General features: G+C 40.6%; 2 protein-coding genes across 2 annotated transcripts; one reads left to right on the forward strand and one right to left on the reverse strand.

Annotated features, from left to right (window-relative positions):
* The first annotated feature begins 907 nt into the window (after positions 1-907).
* tnni1c (troponin I, skeletal, slow c) lies at positions 908-2755 on the forward strand. Its single transcript, XM_076089752.1, has 7 exons — positions 908-916; positions 1124-1165; positions 1762-1803; positions 1950-2081; positions 2201-2290; positions 2385-2567; positions 2669-2755. The coding sequence occupies exons 1-7, from the start codon at positions 908-910 to the stop codon at positions 2753-2755; spliced, it is 585 nt and encodes a 194-aa protein (XP_075945867.1).
* Positions 2756-4993: 2238 nt separating this feature from the next.
* Positions 4994-19914, reverse strand: b4galnt3b (beta-1,4-N-acetyl-galactosaminyl transferase 3b). The gene is made up of 19 exons (XM_076089753.1): positions 19782-19914; positions 16799-16845; positions 16595-16669; positions 13959-14054; positions 13506-13596; positions 13311-13411; positions 13152-13219; positions 11981-12059; positions 11766-11832; positions 11407-11541; positions 11134-11243; positions 9906-10006; positions 8908-9432; positions 8039-8289; positions 7441-7594; positions 7269-7341; positions 7002-7155; positions 5891-6017; positions 4994-5087 (listed from the first exon to the last, which is right to left on the reverse strand). Exons 1-19 carry the CDS (start codon positions 19912-19914, stop codon positions 4994-4996), a joined length of 2481 nt encoding a protein of 826 aa, XP_075945868.1.
* Between the last annotated feature and the right edge of the window lie 63 nt (positions 19915-19977).

Raw genomic sequence — 19977 nt, forward strand, 5'->3', positions numbered from 1 at the left:
AAAACATATTCACAAAATAGAACACCAGCATAAACCTTCTCATTCATCTTATAAAATATCTCAACATCTACAGGATGGATGACACAAAATCTGCCACCATGTGTCTAATAGTGACTGAGTGGGTGCACCACATTGTGAGGATGATCGACATAGCACCAAAAGGTTATTGGATATGGCGACGTGACCTCTTCTGTGGAGCAACACAAACATACAGGAAAATAATGTATGTTCTTCTGGTCTTTCCCATGAAATATGCCTTCACAAATATGTTACATGTGTTGTACAATGTTAATTATATTAGACTAATAAGTAGCCTATTTTATGTTATTGGTCTCAGATGACACACTCCAGGATCTGATGACCAGTAGGCAAATACTTTAGTTTCAGACTCATCATCCTTTCCAACAGAGGTGATCATCTTGTCAGTCAGTATGTAGTTGTTGAGTTAACAAACGGAGATTTCTCGTTAATCCCGATGACTGGCCAATCATTTGTGACAGAGAGGTGGGCGGTGTCACAAATCCAGATATTCGAGAAGTTATAAAAAGAGAAGATGGCTCACTACGTCCATACTTCAAAGTACCACAGATGTTGTCATGACTGGATAACCTGATACACAAAGAGCGAGAGGTTTGTGGAGTGATGCATCTTCTTAGAGAGGATCTTTGGTGCACAAATCCAACGTCTGCACCAACTGCTGTCAAAAACCATTCTGATTTCATACACTTCACTTTGATGCACGTTCTGATACTGAGGGTATCGTTTTCTGTTTTTCACTGGACTGTTTTTGTTGTTGTCTCTTTCAAATCTACCAGCCTCCTCATTTTTTTTGACAATGTTGAATGAGTAAGTTCTGTCATCACACAGTTTAAAAAGTTTATTTTTCAAGAGTGTTTATTGGCCTATGATGGAGCAGGTTTGTCTCAGAATAATAACATTGTCTCTTGTTTGCTTGTGTGTCTCTGCTTTCTCTGGTCCAACAAATTCCACATGGCCATCACAGTGATGTAAGTTACAGACTGCGTGTCTTACTATTCTTTCTAACCTCAATAATGGGGGAAACTAGTTACAATTTGATGTTTAATGTGGTTTAAATTCCTTGTCTTTATTCCTTTCTCCTCAGGACTCACCAGGCCCCTTGGCCCCAAAGAAATGTGTTGCAAAGGTAGAAATACTCATTTGAACTGACAATATGTTCATGAATAATAGTTCCACTGTGCTAACTTGTTTGAATGACTGAATCTTTTCACTCAGCTTAACAGCTTCCCTGGAAGAAAACAATATTACAAAGCAAATTGGTTATATAGCGATGAGATAGGATATATAGTTTAAAAACAAAAGTTGAATTGTAAATGATCATGTTAACTATAATGATATGTACTGTATCATACTGACACAGACTCATGCAATTCCCCTCGTTATAAAGATCAGTATTACAAAGAAAGGCTTGGAGATATGATTAAATAGTGGCAGAATGCAATTAGACAGAAAAAGATAACTATTTTCAATGCTAAATACTGGGCATTATAAGAAGCTGCTGTCTAGTATGCCATGATATATAGTAAGTCAAAGTCACATTGTCAATCTCATAAAGGTTTGAGTTGCTATATCAAAAAGAGGTACCAGTAATTGTACCAAACTAGGAACCCATTTTAACTATCGCAGGTAAGGAATTTACAATGTATCTGACAAAACTTATATTTACATTGCATCATAGCTAAATGATCAAGTGTAACATGTCATCTTTATTATTATTTTCAGCCTAAATCCAAGATTTCAGCCTCCCGCAGGCTATCACTGAAGGTAAATTACACATGTGTTGACTTAACAACAATCTATTAATACGAGACACCATTTTTGTCATGTAACAACCAAAAGGAAAGTTAGAAGCACTGGTTGTACACCAAAATGTCACGTGCTTCTCTCCATGTTGACTTTGACTCATCCAGATCCTCTTGCTCACTCGTGCAACAGAAGATCTGGAGGCAGAGAAGACTGCAAGAGAGGAAGAGAAGGTCCGCTACCTGGGAGAGAAGCTTCCACCGCTGCAGCTCATTGGTTTAGACACGGATAACCTGCAGGTGAGAGGGGTTATGACCCTGAGATTAACTGTACAACATTGATTATGTAAAAACAATAATCATGTGTCTCATTTGTGTACTTAAATACAGTGTGGTTATTTGTTTGCTGTTGATTTTAGAAAATCTGTAAGGAGATTTTTGAAAAGATTGATAAGGTGGATGAGGAGCGGTACGACTGTGAGGCCAAAGTCTTCAAGAACCACAGAGAAGTATGTCATCCACCATCACTGAAATAGAAGTACATCAAGAGAAAGAGTTCTTTATTATCAAATAGTCACCAGCTAAGCTTTTCACCATCTCTAGATCAACGATTTGAATCTAAAGATTATGGACCTCGGAGGGAAGTTCAAGAAGCCAGCTCTGAGGAAGGTGAGAGTGTCAGCAGATGAGATGCTGAAAGCTCTGTTTGGATCCAAAACCAAGGGCTCCATGGACTTAAGGGGAAACCTCAAGTCTGTAAAGAAAGAGGACATCAAACAAGAGAAGGTACAGCTACTCAAACAAACACAGAGATATACAAAATCTTAGAGAGAGAAAAAAATGAACTGCAAAAAACGTAATGGTCTGTCTGTTTGTTTTGATACCAGGAGCTGACCATGGAGGTGGGTGACTGGCGTAAGAACGTGGAGGCCATGTCTGGTATGGAGGGCAGGAAGAAAATGTTTAATGCATGATGTTAGGGATTAAGAACTGACTGGAATTTGTTATAATAAATTAATAAATAAAAGAGTACATAATGTAACAAACGCTGCCACTCTTTTTGGCAGAAGTAAAATCATACACCATACTTTCAAGTCACTGTAGTTTTTATTCCATTCTCAGGTAGAACATTTCTAAAATAGGATTGGGAATACACAGTTTATTACTGTCAGACAATGCTGTTATGTAAAAGAATACAACACATTCGTACATTTTGCCTCTCCTTTCGTTTCACCTACATATATTAACATTGAAGCAAATATGTAAATAACTATAACCTCTGCTCTAAAGCTGCAGCATAGAAAGAATTTCTTCAGGCACAATATTGGATTTCATTTGTAAATGCAACCGACTTGACCTTGTCCTCTGGCACAGTTATGAAAAGGGTATTGTGGACGTTTTTCATGTAGTGTCTCCGCTAAGTTATGCCATTGACTTACAGTGACAAAACACCAAAGATATTTTCCGTCGGAGCCGGGATATACTTAGCCTTTACCCTTGACTGGAATGAATTCCGCTCCGATCACAAACACTGTCACATATGCTAGTAGCTGTCCTTGGGCTGACAGCCAGTAAGATGAAGGTTGAAAAATGGAGGGGTGACGGGATGGAGCCTCTGAGGAATTTAAGAGTGCACATGAGCATCTGTAAAAATACGATATGTGGCTGTGTGGAGGCCAGCATACAGTCATACTGTTATTCCTACTGTCTAGAGCATTTGCATCACCATTGTAAAAGCTAAAAATGGTCCTAAAGGCACCACAGCTGTGCAGACTTGTGTTTCGCTTAAATTGTCTTGTGAGACAATGAGGTGAGGTAATGTAAGTGTCCAATTCTGCCATTAGCTGTGTGTGTGCTGATCTGACACTGCTAAATAAAGGGTGGTACTTGTGTGTGCTAAAGATATGTTAGGTGATTAATTCCTAACACATCTTTAGAGGAGCAGAATGTCTCCCATATGTCAAATAATAATACCTCACCTTTCTTTAACATTTACAAAGTCTGCATAGACCTTCAGCTAATACCCAAAGTGAAGAACACAACAACAACATATTTTTACTATTATATTGATATGTTCTATGATGTTGTGTTTTAATAGTTTGACAGTATTTGGCTGGTGTTGTTCGCAACTTGTGAGTGTGTGTGCGTGTGTAATCAAGGTAAAATGTGGTCCTGGAGACATGTACTGTAGCAGGAACTATCACAGATATACGAATATGGTTTTGAGTACTTTGCCGGGTGTTTATGTCTCTGTATGTGGACAGATTTTGTCCACACAATAGCGTCACAACCGTGCAAGGTGCAATCACAAAACTTAACAGGCGTGTAGTTGAGATCAAAATGAATGCCAAGTTTGAAGATGGGTGTAGTCAGAGCAAGGACACATTAACTAAGTGGGTAGGTAGTGATGGATGGGCCTTTTGTCTCAGTTCTCTATTTGAACAACATATTTAGTATTAAAAAGCACACATAATGTAATGGAAATAAAGACAAGGGGTTTATTCCTCAGATTTGTCAAGGCAGTGTAAAGTGTAACAGCAAAAACAGTCCCTGAGAGAAGAGAACCGTACATTAAGGCAGAGGTCAACTGTCAGCACGGAGAGAGGGGTGAGGTATATCTAAAAACAACAAAGTAAGACACCAAGGAGTAGTAAAATACAATGAAAATAGAATCCTACAAACATTAATACAATAAATATCAAGTTTACAATATGTTACAACATGACAAATAAGGCTGTGTTTATCATATACACAATCTGCAGTGTATTTAATTTAGTCACAAACAAAAGTAAAAGAAAATTCTCCAGTTAAGACTCATGTGCAAAACGTGTGATCTTTATGATATAGGACACTTGTGTGAATGGATCCTTGGAGCATCATTTAATTTGTCTTTGGATCAGATCAGTTCCTTCAAATCAGCCAGAAATGCAGATCACCATGGTGTCCGTCAGTGACCGGGTGTCATTTGTAATATCACAATGACATTCATCGACCAGTACCCTGGCAGTAGTCAACAGTATATCCAGTGAAATAAACTCTGTACATATCAGTAGTATCTCCTTACCAACGACCATCACCGTTGCCACTTGTGAATGAAGACAGTACCCTATTCCGTCGGTCAGCAGGTACTACGGTTACGTAGCAGGAATCAGGCTCCGGCCTTAAAGTTCACATGGTGCAGCGAGCAGGTGACACGGTCCACTGTGGCTGGCTCACACTGGCCTCCACATGCCATGTTTGGAGTGAAAGTGGTGGAAGAAGTTCCTCAAGTAGACCCTTTCCACTTCCAGCCCTCCCATGAGAATCCTGGAGCAGAGAGCAGTGGCGAGTTTGTTTAGTTACAATTCCTATCATTGTGGTCACTAGCTTTTTAAGACACAACAGCGATATAAAGTGAAACAACAGGCCAAGACTCAACCAAAACAGGCTTGTTTTATATTGCTCTGCAGATTCACGGATTAATAATGAACCTAAACTAATTAATTACAAAAGTAAGTATGCTTGTTGTTTAATTTTGAAGGGAATAAAAGAAATACATTTTACCAAGTAGGAACATAAGTGCAAGTGCAAAATAAAAATGCAGGTGATGTAAATGTCGCCTTGTTTTTATGTAGTGAAACGTTGGTAAAAATATGTAGTAAAAATTGTCAGTCAGCTGAATGTACTGTAACAGAAAAGGTATGCGAATAAATCTTGCGGCATCATACTTCGGACCCCAAGGTTCCCACTTTGGAATACTCTGCTCTAGGGAAGTAAAAATCAACCCAAGTATACTCTCACACTGTTATGCATTATCTGTCTGTCATGTCAAATGCCTTCCAGCAGTTATTTTGTAATGTCTCCATCTGCTACAGCCAGTCATTGTCACAGCATATTTATTTTAAACATCTTTACCAGGAACATGCATGAACTTGTTAGAATCAGCTCGGTGAATGCAAGTCGAGAGTCCATTACCACTGTCAGTAAACAGCAACATAGGGAGCAGCAACAGCTTTTAGAATGTTGTTTAAAAAAAGTTGAATGAAAACGAAAATAGCAAATAGAGGAAATAGACAAAAAATTACTATCACTGACAAACATAATGGGAAATTTAGAAAGTGAGGCCAGACCTGTCGAGGAGCTCCCAGTCTTCTCCTCCCCAGCGGTCTTTGTAGTCCTTGGTGTTCATTCCTCCCACTGCGTCCAAATCTGACTTATAGATCCCCAGCAGGCCAAAACCTTTGACCTCCCACAAACCTGCAACACAGATGGGCACATTTTCATTAAACTTTGATGTTGCTTGCATCCACACAAAAGGTTCCCCTCCATCTCTGGAGTCACACATCTTGCTTGTCTTAAGACTGAATCCCCACATCGACGAAGACGCCGTGGAAGAGTAGGCTTCCTAAAACAGGTCAGTGGTAACACAAAGATGCCCGGCTCCATGTCGATGCGTCCTTGGGCAAGACACTTTACCCCGTTGCTCCCGTAGCTGTGCCTGCGGTGTATGTTGTATGAATGGTTAAGTTAAGAGTCCTGATGGGCAGGAGGCACCTTGCACAGTAGCCCCTGTCATCAGTGTATGAATGGGTGTGAATGGTTGAATGATGACATGTAGTGTTAAAGCACTTTGAGTGCTCGGAAGACTAGAAAAGCGCTATGCAAATACAGTCCATTTAACATTTACCATGTCGAAAGTAAGTAAGCTGCATATATATATATGCATAAATACTGAAAAAGGCATGTACAGGCAAAAAGAAAACAAAAAGGCTTGAAATGGCAGCTAATCTGGTTAAACCAAAGCAAAGTTTTTATTTTGCATTGAATGGCTCCTTTCATGTTCGTGTTTTAGACTAAATCCCAGAGCAGTCTTCTCCCCTGTGTCCTCACTGTCTGTCTCCCACTTTGTTGTACATCTAACAGGGTTCCTACACTCCCTTGGAAATGCATTTAGACATGGATACATATTTACCATCTTCTTAGTCACGTTAAAGACCTCTACAATGCTGTATTTTGGAGTAAATTAGGACATTGTTCTAAGCTGTTCTAGGCTTCTACTGCTTTATGAACACTCCATTAAAAGACTTCTGATAATGATGACTCAAGTGGTAAGGCTTTAGAGCAACAACAAAAATGTGAGAATTATATTTGGCTAAAGAAAGTACTTTCGAATTAATTTTCAAAAGGAACCATGGTCACACAAAAATATAATCATGATATATATGGTGTATCTGCGTCTACCTCTGGCTTCTAAACGCGTAACCCCGCAGCCCAGTCTCAGGACTATTGGAGCAAAGGCCATGTAGCCCTTCACACAGTGTTTCCTGATGGTGTCGATGATGAAGGGAGGGAAGTTGATGTGGAGGTCACAAAGAAACACAATGCTCTGGTCATCCTGAGGGATAATGAGGAGGGAAAGATGCAAAAAGGGATGTATTATGACAGTCTATTCGCACATCTATCACTTCATCTTAAAGCTTTATTGCAGAGTGATGTTGCAACACTCACATGTATAAGGTCGACACCTGCTTGCAGACCAGCCGCGCGCTCAAAGTTTCCACTCAGCTTCACATACTGGTACCTGATCAATTCCACAGGCCAAATCATAACACATACATATATGTGCGAGCTTTATAAAAATCTGAGTTGGCAAATTCAAGCGAAACAAACATACACACACCTGGGGAGTGAGGAATTCTGTAGAGCCTTCCTCACGTCCATGTCCGTGCTGCTGTAATCTGTGACGATGAGATTGAAGTTGGAGTCTTCGGTTTCTCTGAACAATTGCTCCATGTCTGCAATCAGCTGCTGCACCCAGCGAGCCTGGTTTTTCACTGAGGATCGTACAGACAAATCAAGTTGTTCAGGTCATGCATAAATAGACATAAAGGGAAATAAATATCTAGAAAAAAGCAGAGTTAATGCCCCCCCCCCTGTCCTTATTCCTACACAGTTCAGAGAATGGCTGCTATGGATCCCTCCCGAAAAAGTGTTTTTCAAAAGGTCCAATAAGATCAGAGTCTTTCTACAGCTTTGAATCTTACACCAATAGCTACATAATGGGACAAAAAAACATATATTGGAGGCCTTTTCTTCTACTGGAGATCGAGTAGAAGGAGAATAACTTTAACAGCCGGGTACCTTGATGATGAATGTTTTTGTGAATTGCAAAGTAAAACAGAAGCCACCACACAAAAAGGAGCACGGCACAGGACAAAGGGACCAAAGGAGTCGGTGAATGTAATGGCTGTAGTGAGCGTAGTTAAAGGTGGATGTACCAGGTATTATGAAGTGGACGGTGGCGTCGGGATTCCATTGGAAGCCCACCGGGTTACAAAGCTTCAGCTGAGGTTCCGGTCGTTGGAAATTTAAGTCCTGGCTGCGTTGCATGCTGTGGCGAATCGGAGCATAGATGTAGCGCGACAGGCGCAGCAGCTGGCCGTTCACATCTTTCAGCTCCAGCTCCAGAAGGTAGCGGTTGCCCCGGGCCGCGTCCACGCGCTTTACAACGCGCACCAACGTGAATTGCCTGCAAGGACAGAGAGAATCAATAAAACATGGTTGAAATGTGTCAAAACAATTGTGCAAGCCATGCAACATGATTGTACTCGCTATTTCGTTATATTGGAAGTTTATTTGATTCCAAGATGTCACATCATTATTAAGAAAATACAGCAAAACCATTAAATAAAAGAAGCCCAGAGGATCTTTTAACCGAGCGTTTTTTTAATGGCTTTTCAACATTCACGACTGACATGCCATCATTCATTGGTCAGTTAATTTAGTGGTTCCCAACCTATGGGTCGGGCTCCACCGAGCAGTCCAATGAAAAATCTGAGCGGTTGCAAGATGATCAGGAAACAGGAAAGGAATTAGGAAAAACCATGTAGTATTGCTGCTATACACATTTTATTTGTATAGCAATTTTAGTTTATTTTTTTAAGGCTTTGTGTTTTTTTTACTGAAATACTGGATATTTTCTCTCTTTCTGTCAGTAAAATTATTTTAATTAAACAAATTGACATTTATCATGCTGATACTTTTTACCCATTTTAGATCTCTCATAATGGAAAAATATATTAATATCTTATTCTTGTTAATAAGGCTGATTCCTGAAGCACAGTGCATATACAAATACAGTACTTACTCGTGGTGCTTTTCGTTTAGTTGGTCCATGAAAGCTTTGACCACAGGCAGAGCGTCATTAGAGGGGAGAAGCAGGTTGCCTAGGATGGAGCATCCCAGGTCGATCCGATCTGATTGATGTGCCTGAAGGTTCAGGTGGCGGATCTGGAAGGTCTGGTTCCAGTTGATATCAGTGCCAATTCTGTGGATGCTATTTTCTACAACTGGTAGAGGCACTTTCATCCCTTTCTTCTTATCCCTGAGGCGTTTACTGTTAGATGTGTCCCTCTGATTTAGCCTATTTACAGAGCGACCAATGTCTCTCTTGGGTGTGGTAAAACGCGTGTTGGTGATTGACTGGAGCTCCATTTCCCCTAATAAATCCCTCCCCTGCTTGGCCACTGGGTTTTTTTCAAGCAGAGGCTGTTTCTTTGCTTTAAGCTGCTCTCTGTCCACTTTATTTACGTTATTCTTTACTTTTCGTCCTGTGTTTCCTATGTCCTGCATATCAGGAAGTTCTAGTCTCATGTATCCAGCGAAACGGAACCTGAAGACAAGAGCACAAAACACACAATTAAGATTTAGAAGAAGTTAATTAGCCTGATGTTACGTTAAGATCCCAGATTTGTTGTTGGTGTTGTGCTGCCTTAATTTTCTCGTTGTGTTGTTGCTGATGTAGTTGTTGTATAATAAATATGTACTGTCTCGTAATTGTGTTTTTATAATACAGTGTTAATGTTATACTCCTCCCCAGGCACTAAGAATCTGTGCACTGTCCCTGTTAAACACATAAATAAAATAATCAGTTTTCAGTTGGGACTCTCTCTCAAAAATAAAACAAAACATTTTCATCTGCTGCTGTGAAAAGATTCTCAGTACATTAAAGGGTGCAGCACCCTCTGTTGGTGATACTGTTAACCTACCTCTAATTACACTGTTCGTATGAATCTTAATTTAATATAGTATGTCAAGATAAACGTTACTACATATGGATCTATAATTCATCCGGTGGTGTATTACCCCTTCGTGTACTCCAAGCTTTTGGGGTAGAAGCAGCTGTTCTCTGTCTCAATGTGTGTAAGTCTGGTGTAGTCATTGGGGTAGATGTAGGACATGTGGATCTGGGGAGATGAAATGAAATGACATGCTGTTAAAGCTGATGAATCACGAGATCTGGTATAATATATAAGGGTTGTCCAACGCCCGTCCACAGGGATCAAACTGGTGTGTAGAGTTAAGATAAGAACAGAACATACGGCATCATGTCTTCTTTTGGATGCGTACCAGATTTCAGAAGGACATTCAAATATTTTTCAAACTAAAGAACTCAAGTAGTTCAGTCATTTTTGGGGGATTTGAGCTTATTGTGTTTTCTTGTAGAGTTGAGAAGATCAACACCACTCTCATGTGTGTCTGATACATATGAAGCTACGGCTGACTAGCGTAGCTTAACATAAAGATTGAAAGCAGGGAGAAACATCTAGCAAGCCTGCGCCCAAAGGTTAAACAAATATTCCAATTATCTCCTAAAGGTCACTAATTAACGTGTTATATATTTTTTTTTGTTTGTTTAATCTGTACAAAGAACACGTGGACTCACGGGGGGGGGGGGGGATACGTGCAGGACACACCTGGAATGTTGTCGCAGCTTTTCTACGTGACCAAATAGAAAATAACGGTAGACTCACTACAGATACTACAGAACTCAGCTGCCAGGTTTTTAAACATGTTTGAACACATCACCTATGTTTTAGCCTCATTACAGTGGCTTCCAACAAGTGTTAGACTAGATTACCTACAAGGCTCTACATGGTCTAACTCCTTAATATCTCTCAGATCTTTTATCCCCGTAGTACGACGAATGATTTATATTTGTAATATCATTTATCTTATTTCTTAGCCGGGCATTGACGTCCTGGAGTCTTGTTATCACTAGAAGGTTGCTCGGCAAAAAGCAGAGACTTCAGGAACTCGGCACAAAGTGATGGGAGCAGCCTGTCCTCTGAGGACCTTAGATACGCTGGCATCATTTTGATTCCTCAAATAGGAAACTCTGCTCAGCAAAACAAGAAAAAATAAATAAGAGAGGGCCATGAAAGATGGAAAAAGCTTCCAATAACAATTGCTTCTTCAGTGCTATCCCAACACTGTATGAGATCTAGAATAATATAAGATGATGAGAACAATGTGGGCTGGAGCTCCACCAGTAGAAATGTAAGTTAAATAAACAAACTATATAAATACATACAAACTGCAGTCCTTGGTAAAGGTTGAGAGGAAAGTTTTTGATTGTGTAGCTGGGTTTGTAAGAGTAGTCAGGCAGGACTTCTTGTAGATACTTGCTGTTTATCAAAGGCACTGCAGACAAACACAACACACAGATTTGAGATGCGATCACTTTGTGCGTTCAGCATGAGGAAATATGTTGCAAAACACTTGCAATTGATGGTAGGAAATGGAGGATGAGGCGATTCATCTGCTGCGAGGCGAAGAAATAGGGCAAAAGAGAGACGTCTCTCACCTTCGTACAGAGTGTCTCGCGGGTCTTCCCTCAGCATGTCTGCTGCACCAGTCTGCTGTTTTGTGGGCGTGTGCTGGTGACTTGCAGCCGTCTGTGGTATGTGGGCTACGTCACTCACCGACAAGGCAGACTCATCTGTCGGACGAAGCCACAGCGTATCAGAATAAGTCAAGTGCCGTATTTATTGTAAAACAAAACCACAGACTTGATATGCAGGTTTGAGCATCATTGCAGAATAATAAAGGCAAACAGTTTTGGATTATGAGACACTTTGTGATAGAGCTTCAACCCTGAGCTCACTGAGCTCAGTGGATGATGTATTTTTAAGTAACAGGAATGAAGTGGGTTTTTGTACTTACCAACATAGAGGGAGATGTGACTGGATTCAATAACCTTGAACCTAAAGCCTTGGTCCAGGAGCTGCCACTGTGTGAAAACCAACACAAAGAACTGCATGTCTCTTGCACTTTATTCCTCACATTGCACATGAAAATGAGCACAAACCTGACATGAGAGTTGGACCCAATGAAATGAGACTGAGGACATTTTCTATGACTGCAGTCTAAATACTTACTGCCACCACCACATGGTCGGTTCCTTTCTCGTTTTGCTTGTGGATAACTTCAAAAAAGTACTTCTTCTGAGCAGACAGCCTGTCAGAAAGTGAAAGTTAATATTCAATAAAGTGACATCTGACGCAATCTAAACTGTTTCTACAAAGAAATACAACCATGTTGCTCTAAGTGCAGGATCTGTGGATGTGGCTACTCTTTAATTTTTTCACCATTAAAAGGTTTTTTTGGGGAGTTTTTATGAATCCAAATATTGTCGTATGCTGTACAGATTGTAAATTGAGGCAAGTTTGTGCTATTGGGTTATGTAAATTAACTTAACTAGATAAAAGGAAACAGCATCTACCATGGGCAGATACAAATCTGTGTATCGGTCTCTTTTCTTTGGGGCCTCTTAAGGCTGATGAAGCAGATATTACATATTTGTTTTAATTAGGGTCATTTTTAATACTTTACTCTTTGTTTTATCTAAATACATATCTGCAAATTTTGGCTGATGCAGTTGTCAGGATCCCTATGTGTATTTGTGCTTGTGAGTGTGTCAGTGTGGGAGGTGTGGCTCTGTCCCCTGACTAGATTAAGTGAATAACAGCATGACAGAGAAAGGGTTAATCAACTATTAACTTCTAGATCAATTGATCTCCCTCTTATAGGTGTGTCCTACTTAAGAATCTTCAAACAGACACTCTGAATAAACAGTTACACCCTTGTGGAATTAATGTGTGTCTTGCTATTTGTCACGATTAGGCTTTGCCTTCTGTGTTCTGTGTTCCCTGCTGTGTTCCTGGTTCATTAAAACCTGTTCCACTCTGCTTCTGGTCATGTCTGCTTTTGAGTCCTCCACCACACCCTGTGATACTATTCAAACAAACTTTTTAAAGTCTAAATAATCTGCACAAACAAGGCCACTAGGCTATACATAAACTTAAGTGTACATTATGTGTAGCCTACAAAATGTCTTGCCCAGTTACGGTAAACTACGCCCACACAGTGACAAAACTTTCCAGCATGTTGGCAATATTTCTGTGAAATAGCTAGAAATGCCTATCTAATATTTTCCAGCACAAGTGTATAAGAATAATGTTGAGTTTTTACATCAACGGCTATAGTTTGGATTCCCAGAAGGGCATCTTTTCATTTTTAATAGTATTATATCGTCTGGTGTAAACTTACCGTATTGGTTTGGAGGTCTGACTGGCATACTTCTCAAACTCGCCCGGGGCTGTCCACTCTGTGCCTGCCTAGAAGAAGAAAGCCCACGTGAAAACAAATATTACAGTTTAAGGTACGAAAAAAATACTCTTTGCCAATTGAGAAAACAGTCACACGTACCTTCCCAACCCATGCCAACAACTGCAAGTTAAGTGGATAGTCATCTGTGCTGAGCCACAACTCAGAGTTGTCATCAGAGCTCAGGGCAAACACAAACTCTCCTGAAAAAAGAGACAGATTGAGGGAGAGATATATAGCATGCGTGTACTCGGTGTGGTTTCAGACTGGAACTAGATCAAAAAGTACATGTTGTACCATCAGTATATGGATGTAGATAACCAAATATCCTGAGTCCGTAGTTGGTCCGCTGAGGAGAGATGGCCAGCTTCTGCACTGTAACCCTGGACTGAAAGAGCGAGGAAAGGCAAACTTCGAGAATCAGCCATGATATTTACTCAAAGTGAGACTACATCTTGAGTCCAGGGGCATGAGGATCTAGCATGTGGATGTAGAATGCAACTTTGAGTGAAGACAACCGTGTGTGTTGGACTACGCTTGTGTATGTCTTTGCACGATGAATGCCTGAACTAAATTTCAATGGGAATCCTTCCTATAGTTGCTGAGATACTTCCGTCTGGAACAAAGTGGTAGACCGACCAATATTTCCATCCCTAGAGCCATGGTGCTAGCCTTGCTAAAAGGGTAATTTATCGAATAGATATAATTAATGGCAACTGAGTGAACTCGGAAGATAAGGGTTTGACTCACATGAGGATACAGAGGGTAGTGCAGGTTCTTGCGGAGGTCAGCTGTAGAACTGCCACACCAGTCTTCAAAGACGTGCAGATTAGCCCGTCCCTTATACTGCAGGAAGTAAACAGAGGGTGAAGACGATGCTGGAAACACGCTGCGGTTTGTGCTGCAGTAAGTCTGCAGTGGGACAATTAACCGTCTGGCCTCAGTACAGACTTCCTTAAATATCATTTGATTTACAATGACAGTACTTCTGGTTTCAACTGACACCCGATTCTTACTATCAACCCTACTTTTATTTAAAGAGTCGGTTCAGCCAAATTTTAAAACATTAGTGGCATCTAACCATGTACATAGTTTTGGTTTCATTTATTTGCTCAGGTTTTATTACCTGGCTCCATCCTTATTCTATAGAGGTGAATACAATGTATGTGGTGCTCAAAACATTATGAAATTATGTTAAACAAAATACAAATTATCTTCACAGAAACCAATTAATCTGAAATAATCCACAGATTTTTTTAATTTTTTTATTTTTCTGTGTTTTGAACACCACATTGAATTAGGGTGGAGGCAAAACCCTCAAACATCGAACATCAAAACGATCTATGCAAATAATAAAATCAATACTATTTGCATAGTTGAAAAGTCAAGTGAGTATTTACATTTAATTTGTTATTTAGGTAAACTGATCCTTGAAGCAAGGTTTGATGATGGGGGCACTGGAGTGTAACGGACTACTTCTAATTTTTCTGATTATCTGAATTGCCAGGAGCTTTTCTTGTCTGTCTTTTTGTCCTGCTCTGGTTATACTTGCACACTCACTATGCAAGTCTGTTTCGTGAACCCCAGGAAGGATAGCTGCTGCAATGCTGTAGCTAATGGGGATCCTAATAAACTAAACTAAATATATTTATACTCGGGTAGAGGGGTGAATCACCGGAAATGTGACAGAGGAAACTGCTCTCAAATTGCTCTTCAATCGATCCAACGGAATTCTGTGGGAAACACACGAAGGTAAACGAAGAAACAGTCGAGTTTCAGCAGAGGCCCAGATGTCCTGTAAACATACACCTCTGTGACATCTGCCAAAGAGGCCATGTTATCTGATCTCTGTGTGCTGACTGCTGCACAGGGGCAGAATGATGAAGGTAAGCGCCAACGCCTCAGTATTACCAGTCCAGTAGTTGATCAAATTGCATTAGTAGTCAAGCTAAAAGCTCTGCTGTCATCAGCACAGTCAGTTAAATATTAGCGTGACCCGGGTTTCTGAAGTTAGGCTGCAAAATAATGACTCAAAGCGCTTCACAGGCTCAGTGCTGCTTGTAATCATTTAACAAGCCTCCTTCTCTTTGTTGTCATGCCTGTGATCAAAGGCCACTTGACTGTGAGTCTGAGGAACTCTTTTGCTGTCAAGCTCAACCATATTTTAATTCAACCATGGCTCTGCTGCACCTTTTTCCTCTTTCCTTTGCCTCCTATTGGCAGAGTGCTTAATCTGTGAAAGTCATGACATTTAATGGACTTCTAAAGTGTTATTGTTATATTATTTGTAGTTACAGCTTCACAGTTGTGAGAAATGGCAGCTTTTCTTTGACTTCTGTGATTGTAAATTGAATATGTTTGGGTTCTGGAGTGTAGTTGGACAAATCAAGACATTTCAAGACATCATTAGGGACTTTAGAAAACTGTGAGAGTATGTTTCACTACTTTCTGACTTTTTATAGACCAAACAATTGGTCAATTAATTAAGAACATTTTCGGTAGATGAATCAATAATGACAGAACAAATTTTCTGGAAATAAAGTTAAAAAACCAAACATTTATAGATGAAATAAAGAAATTATTTGGATGTTTTGGGCTAATTCAATTAGTTATATACCCGAAAAAATAAAAGTACTTTATCACATTGTTGCAAAAATTATGTCAATTTAATATTCCAATGAGAGATATTCCAGGGATAACTCCTAGAATAAAGAGTATAAAAAACTAGAGACGATCTTGCAAAAAAAATCGGGCCAGGGGCGTAACGTGGGGGGCAATGACCACTTCCTACCCCTCTACACCCGTCTTTGAACTCTGCCTTCATTCTGATCTCAACTACACATTTTGTCACTGACGATGCCGCAGTGACAAAATCTTTCCAGAGACAGACAGAAATAGAAACACCGGGCAAAATACTGTTTCTGTGGTCCTTCCTGCTACAGTAGGTGTGTCCAGGACCACATTTTGCCATGATGTCACACACATAGAGAACTATACCAGCGCCACTGTCGCAACTGGAAATCACTGATTGTTGACACATTGTACATATTGTCATACCGCCCGACCCTTTTTGGATGTACACTTTGTGAAACTATTATAATGTTATAATGCAAGATTGCTTAGACTGGTCTGCAGAGCCACACACAGTAACAGCTTCCCCCAAAAAATGAAACATGAGGTGCAAGCAACTGGCCGAAGCACAGCGCTGCTTAATATAGTGGAAACATGATGACAGAGCAATGGAAGCTACTGAAGCTGATTCTGCTGCAGGAAACACACTGTATACATAGATAAATGCACTGAGGTGGGAGGAAATTGGGCAGGTAGTTCAAAAGAGGGGAGACAGAGTTTGCATGCAGGCACTGTAGACACAGAAGCACACACACCTCTGGTTTCCAGGTATGTGGAGTGGAGCTGGACCTCCAAACAGCTGAATCGTCTGGTTGATGGTCCCTTCTGACCTGGAAAACACACATACACACGCACACACAAGTGTTAGCTTGGTTTCCTCCATCCTTTCCTCCACAAACACACACTCTTGCATCACCATATTTTCTATCACCACTTCTTTTTCCATGCATCAACCTTACCATTTCGTTAAACATGGCTCTCTCCCGGCTGCTGTCAGGATTCATACCTGAGGAAGTGGGTGAAAACATCAGCTGACAGGCAGATATGCATAGACTGTGCAAAGATGGACAACACTGTCAGAATGTCTCTTCCGATGATTTGAAAGGAATGTGTGATTTCCCCGGGAGGTGAAACAGGTTGGTTTTTCCTGTATTGGCATCCTACTGACTTTGCATTCAAACAAAAATGTATTCTATAGGCTCGATCTGCTCCTTATGGCTGGTGGCATTTGAAAATCTGTTTATTTACAGGACGATGGGTTTGCGAGAGGAAGCGCACATGTACATGTATGAATGACAAACTCTTGAAAGCCAAATCTCAAACAGTGCTTCTGAAAACATGGCACAGACAACATTCTGCTGCAGTGACAGAAAAACAACCACACCTTCAAATGATTTCAAACTACCATCACATCCAACGCTATAAATCTAACGCACTTCATGCTTGGTAACAGGTCCAGTCACTTCAGGTGTTACAAGCTCTCTCATATTTTAATTATACAAGTTTTGAGTGAACAATGGAGCCCAATGTCCCAGCAGAGTCCCAACCACTCCCTGTTTCTGACCACTGAACGTAACTCCAATGACCTGCTATTATTTGGCACTCATGTGTCAGCAAAAATCTCTGGCAGTCTAGCTGAGCAGATGCAGAAATATTATTCCTTTGAACCTCTTCAGTCATCTTTCAAATTACAGGGTGCATTTTAAAAGGAGGTCCTCAGTGTTGGCTTTTTTGTGGGCTTGTGGTGTCGCTGAGTGAATTGGGATTACAGCGCCAGTGGACTCAGAGTCTGTCATTACCGCCAGGGTGGAGATCTCCAAACATACACTCTTGAGACATGTGGGCCAATTTTGGCAACACACGTAATTCTAGAGTGCCGGTTAAGAAAAGCAAGAGAGGAATATTTTTATCTCCATCTGCACACATCCAGTCTTCCTACGTACCCTCTTCTGTTTCATTTGTGTCACAATATTCCCCACAGCACTGATAATGCGTTTGTTTTGTTCGTGCTTTGTTTGGTAAAATTCAAATGGCTGCAGGACTTTACTGGGTTTCAGCCTCCATACAGGACAACTATTACATCTAAACAACAAAGGGACTGGACATGTTTCATGGGGCTATTGTATTAATATGACATTTTGGTCTGTTCTGGCCATTTTGGAGACTGTACTCCAGGTTTGGCACCGCTACTCTCCTGATGCAGCCAATTGGATGTTTCTACTGGATACTTTTTTAGAGTTAGAAGGATTTAGAAAAACACTGTTGCACATGTATATTTCAGGTGAGAGGCTTTGTTTAACAGTCAAAATGTAGCTTACATAGTCAAACATATCATGTTATTTCCCGGTTATGAGGAAGAAGCATATTGCAGACAGTGTGCCAACATGTTTATCCCATTAAGTATTAGAGACAAGCTGGTAAAAACTGCTTATTATTAACTGAACTAAATCTTGTTCTTCTCTGCTAAAGGATTATTTAATAAATGTGGGAAAAGTGCCTAATAGAAAAAAATCATCTGCCCTCACAGTCAGCCATTTCTCCATCCGGACATTTATTAACATATAATGTAATACGTTATCTGTTCTTGAGTGCCCGTGTGAATGCAGGAAAAACAAGCATTCCCTTAAAGACCCATATCTGTAGAGATCCCTAGTAAGATATAAATGGCCTTTGCTAAGCTAATAAAAACAATATGATTATTAGTTTCAGGTGATGCACTGATTAAAGCATAGTTATGAATATTATATTCCATTGCTGCCAATTAATCCCCCTAAATGTTACACATTGTTTCTTTAAAGTCAAGGTTTGCGGCTTTGAGGAGGGCGATGGCCCCAAAAAGGGGACTCTTTTTCTTATCAATGCTTATTTTGTTCTGCACAACTATTGTGAAGTTCACAAAGAAACTGTAAATGAACAAAAAGCATAAGAGCTCTCCAGTGCGACAGGGACTTCCAGCCACCCGGCAGAGCTACGAGTGTGAGAAAAGACAACAACCAAACCTATCGTGGAAACAGTGAGAGATGTGTTGACCACATTTCTTGACCCATAATCTAGTAATAACTGTTCATTTTAAAGTAAATTTGATGTGTGTGTGGTCCAACCTGGTCCTGAACACCACCAAGACCAAAGAAGTCATAGTGGACTTCAGGAGATCCAGGAAGACCACACACTCTCCACTCTACATAAGTGGGGAGGAGGTGGAGAGGGTGGACAGTATCAAATTCCTGGGGCTCCACATTACTAAGGACCTCACTTGGTCCCTGAACACATCACACCTGGTGAAGAAAGCCCAGCAGAGGCTCTTCTTTCTAAGGATGCTAAAACAAGCTGGCCTGCCCCCTGCACTTCTGGTAAACTTCTACAGAAGTGTGATTGAAAGCATCCTGTGTCAGTGCTTTACTGTGTGGTATGCCAGCTGAGACAGCAGAGAACAGGAGGGACCTGGCCCAGGTGGTTAAAACAGCACAGAGGATTGTGGGAGTTACCCTGCCTGACCTGGACACTGTGTATGCTGGCCGTCTCCAGAAGGAGGCCAGAAACATCTGTACAGACATCACACACCCCGGTCACTCTCTGTTTGTTCCACTATTTGTTCCACCATGTTTTTACAATGACAATAAACATCCTTATCCTTGTTAAAAATGCTGCAGGTAAGTGTCAGAATGATTCGGCTCTGTTGTCATTTATTAAGCTGCACTTTGTTGTGTGGCAATGAACTGCTGTTTTTTGTAATTTGTTCGCAGCCTAATCTTTCTGCAAGGTTATTCCATGCTTCTTTTTTTACGTGCACACTTTCCATTATTCCGCTGTTGCATCAGTTGGGTTCATTATTAAATCTAAGCGCAATCTAAATGATGCATTGCTTAAACAAAAACTTGAATGGGCAAACACTTGTTGAGCAAGCCTGTCGTAACAGTGACCGGCTGGCAACCACAAACTTACTGGTATCACTGCTCCATGCTTTTACAGCAACCATCTCATGGTAGACGGCCACAGCTCCGAGCGTCAGAAGAGCAGCGAACAGGAGATATTTGCGATTGTGCATCAAAATCTTCGCGGGGAAAAATACCGCCATCCTCTTGGCAATCAGGCGATTAATCGGTCGGGTCCACCGCTTTGTCATCAGGACACAGCCCTT

The sequence above is a fragment of the Anarhichas minor genome, unplaced genomic scaffold (genome assembly GCF_050575085.1).
Source record: "Anarhichas minor isolate MPS153535 unplaced genomic scaffold, ASM5057508v1 ptg000011l, whole genome shotgun sequence".
Taxonomy (NCBI): domain Eukaryota; kingdom Metazoa; phylum Chordata; class Actinopteri; order Perciformes; family Anarhichadidae; genus Anarhichas; species Anarhichas minor.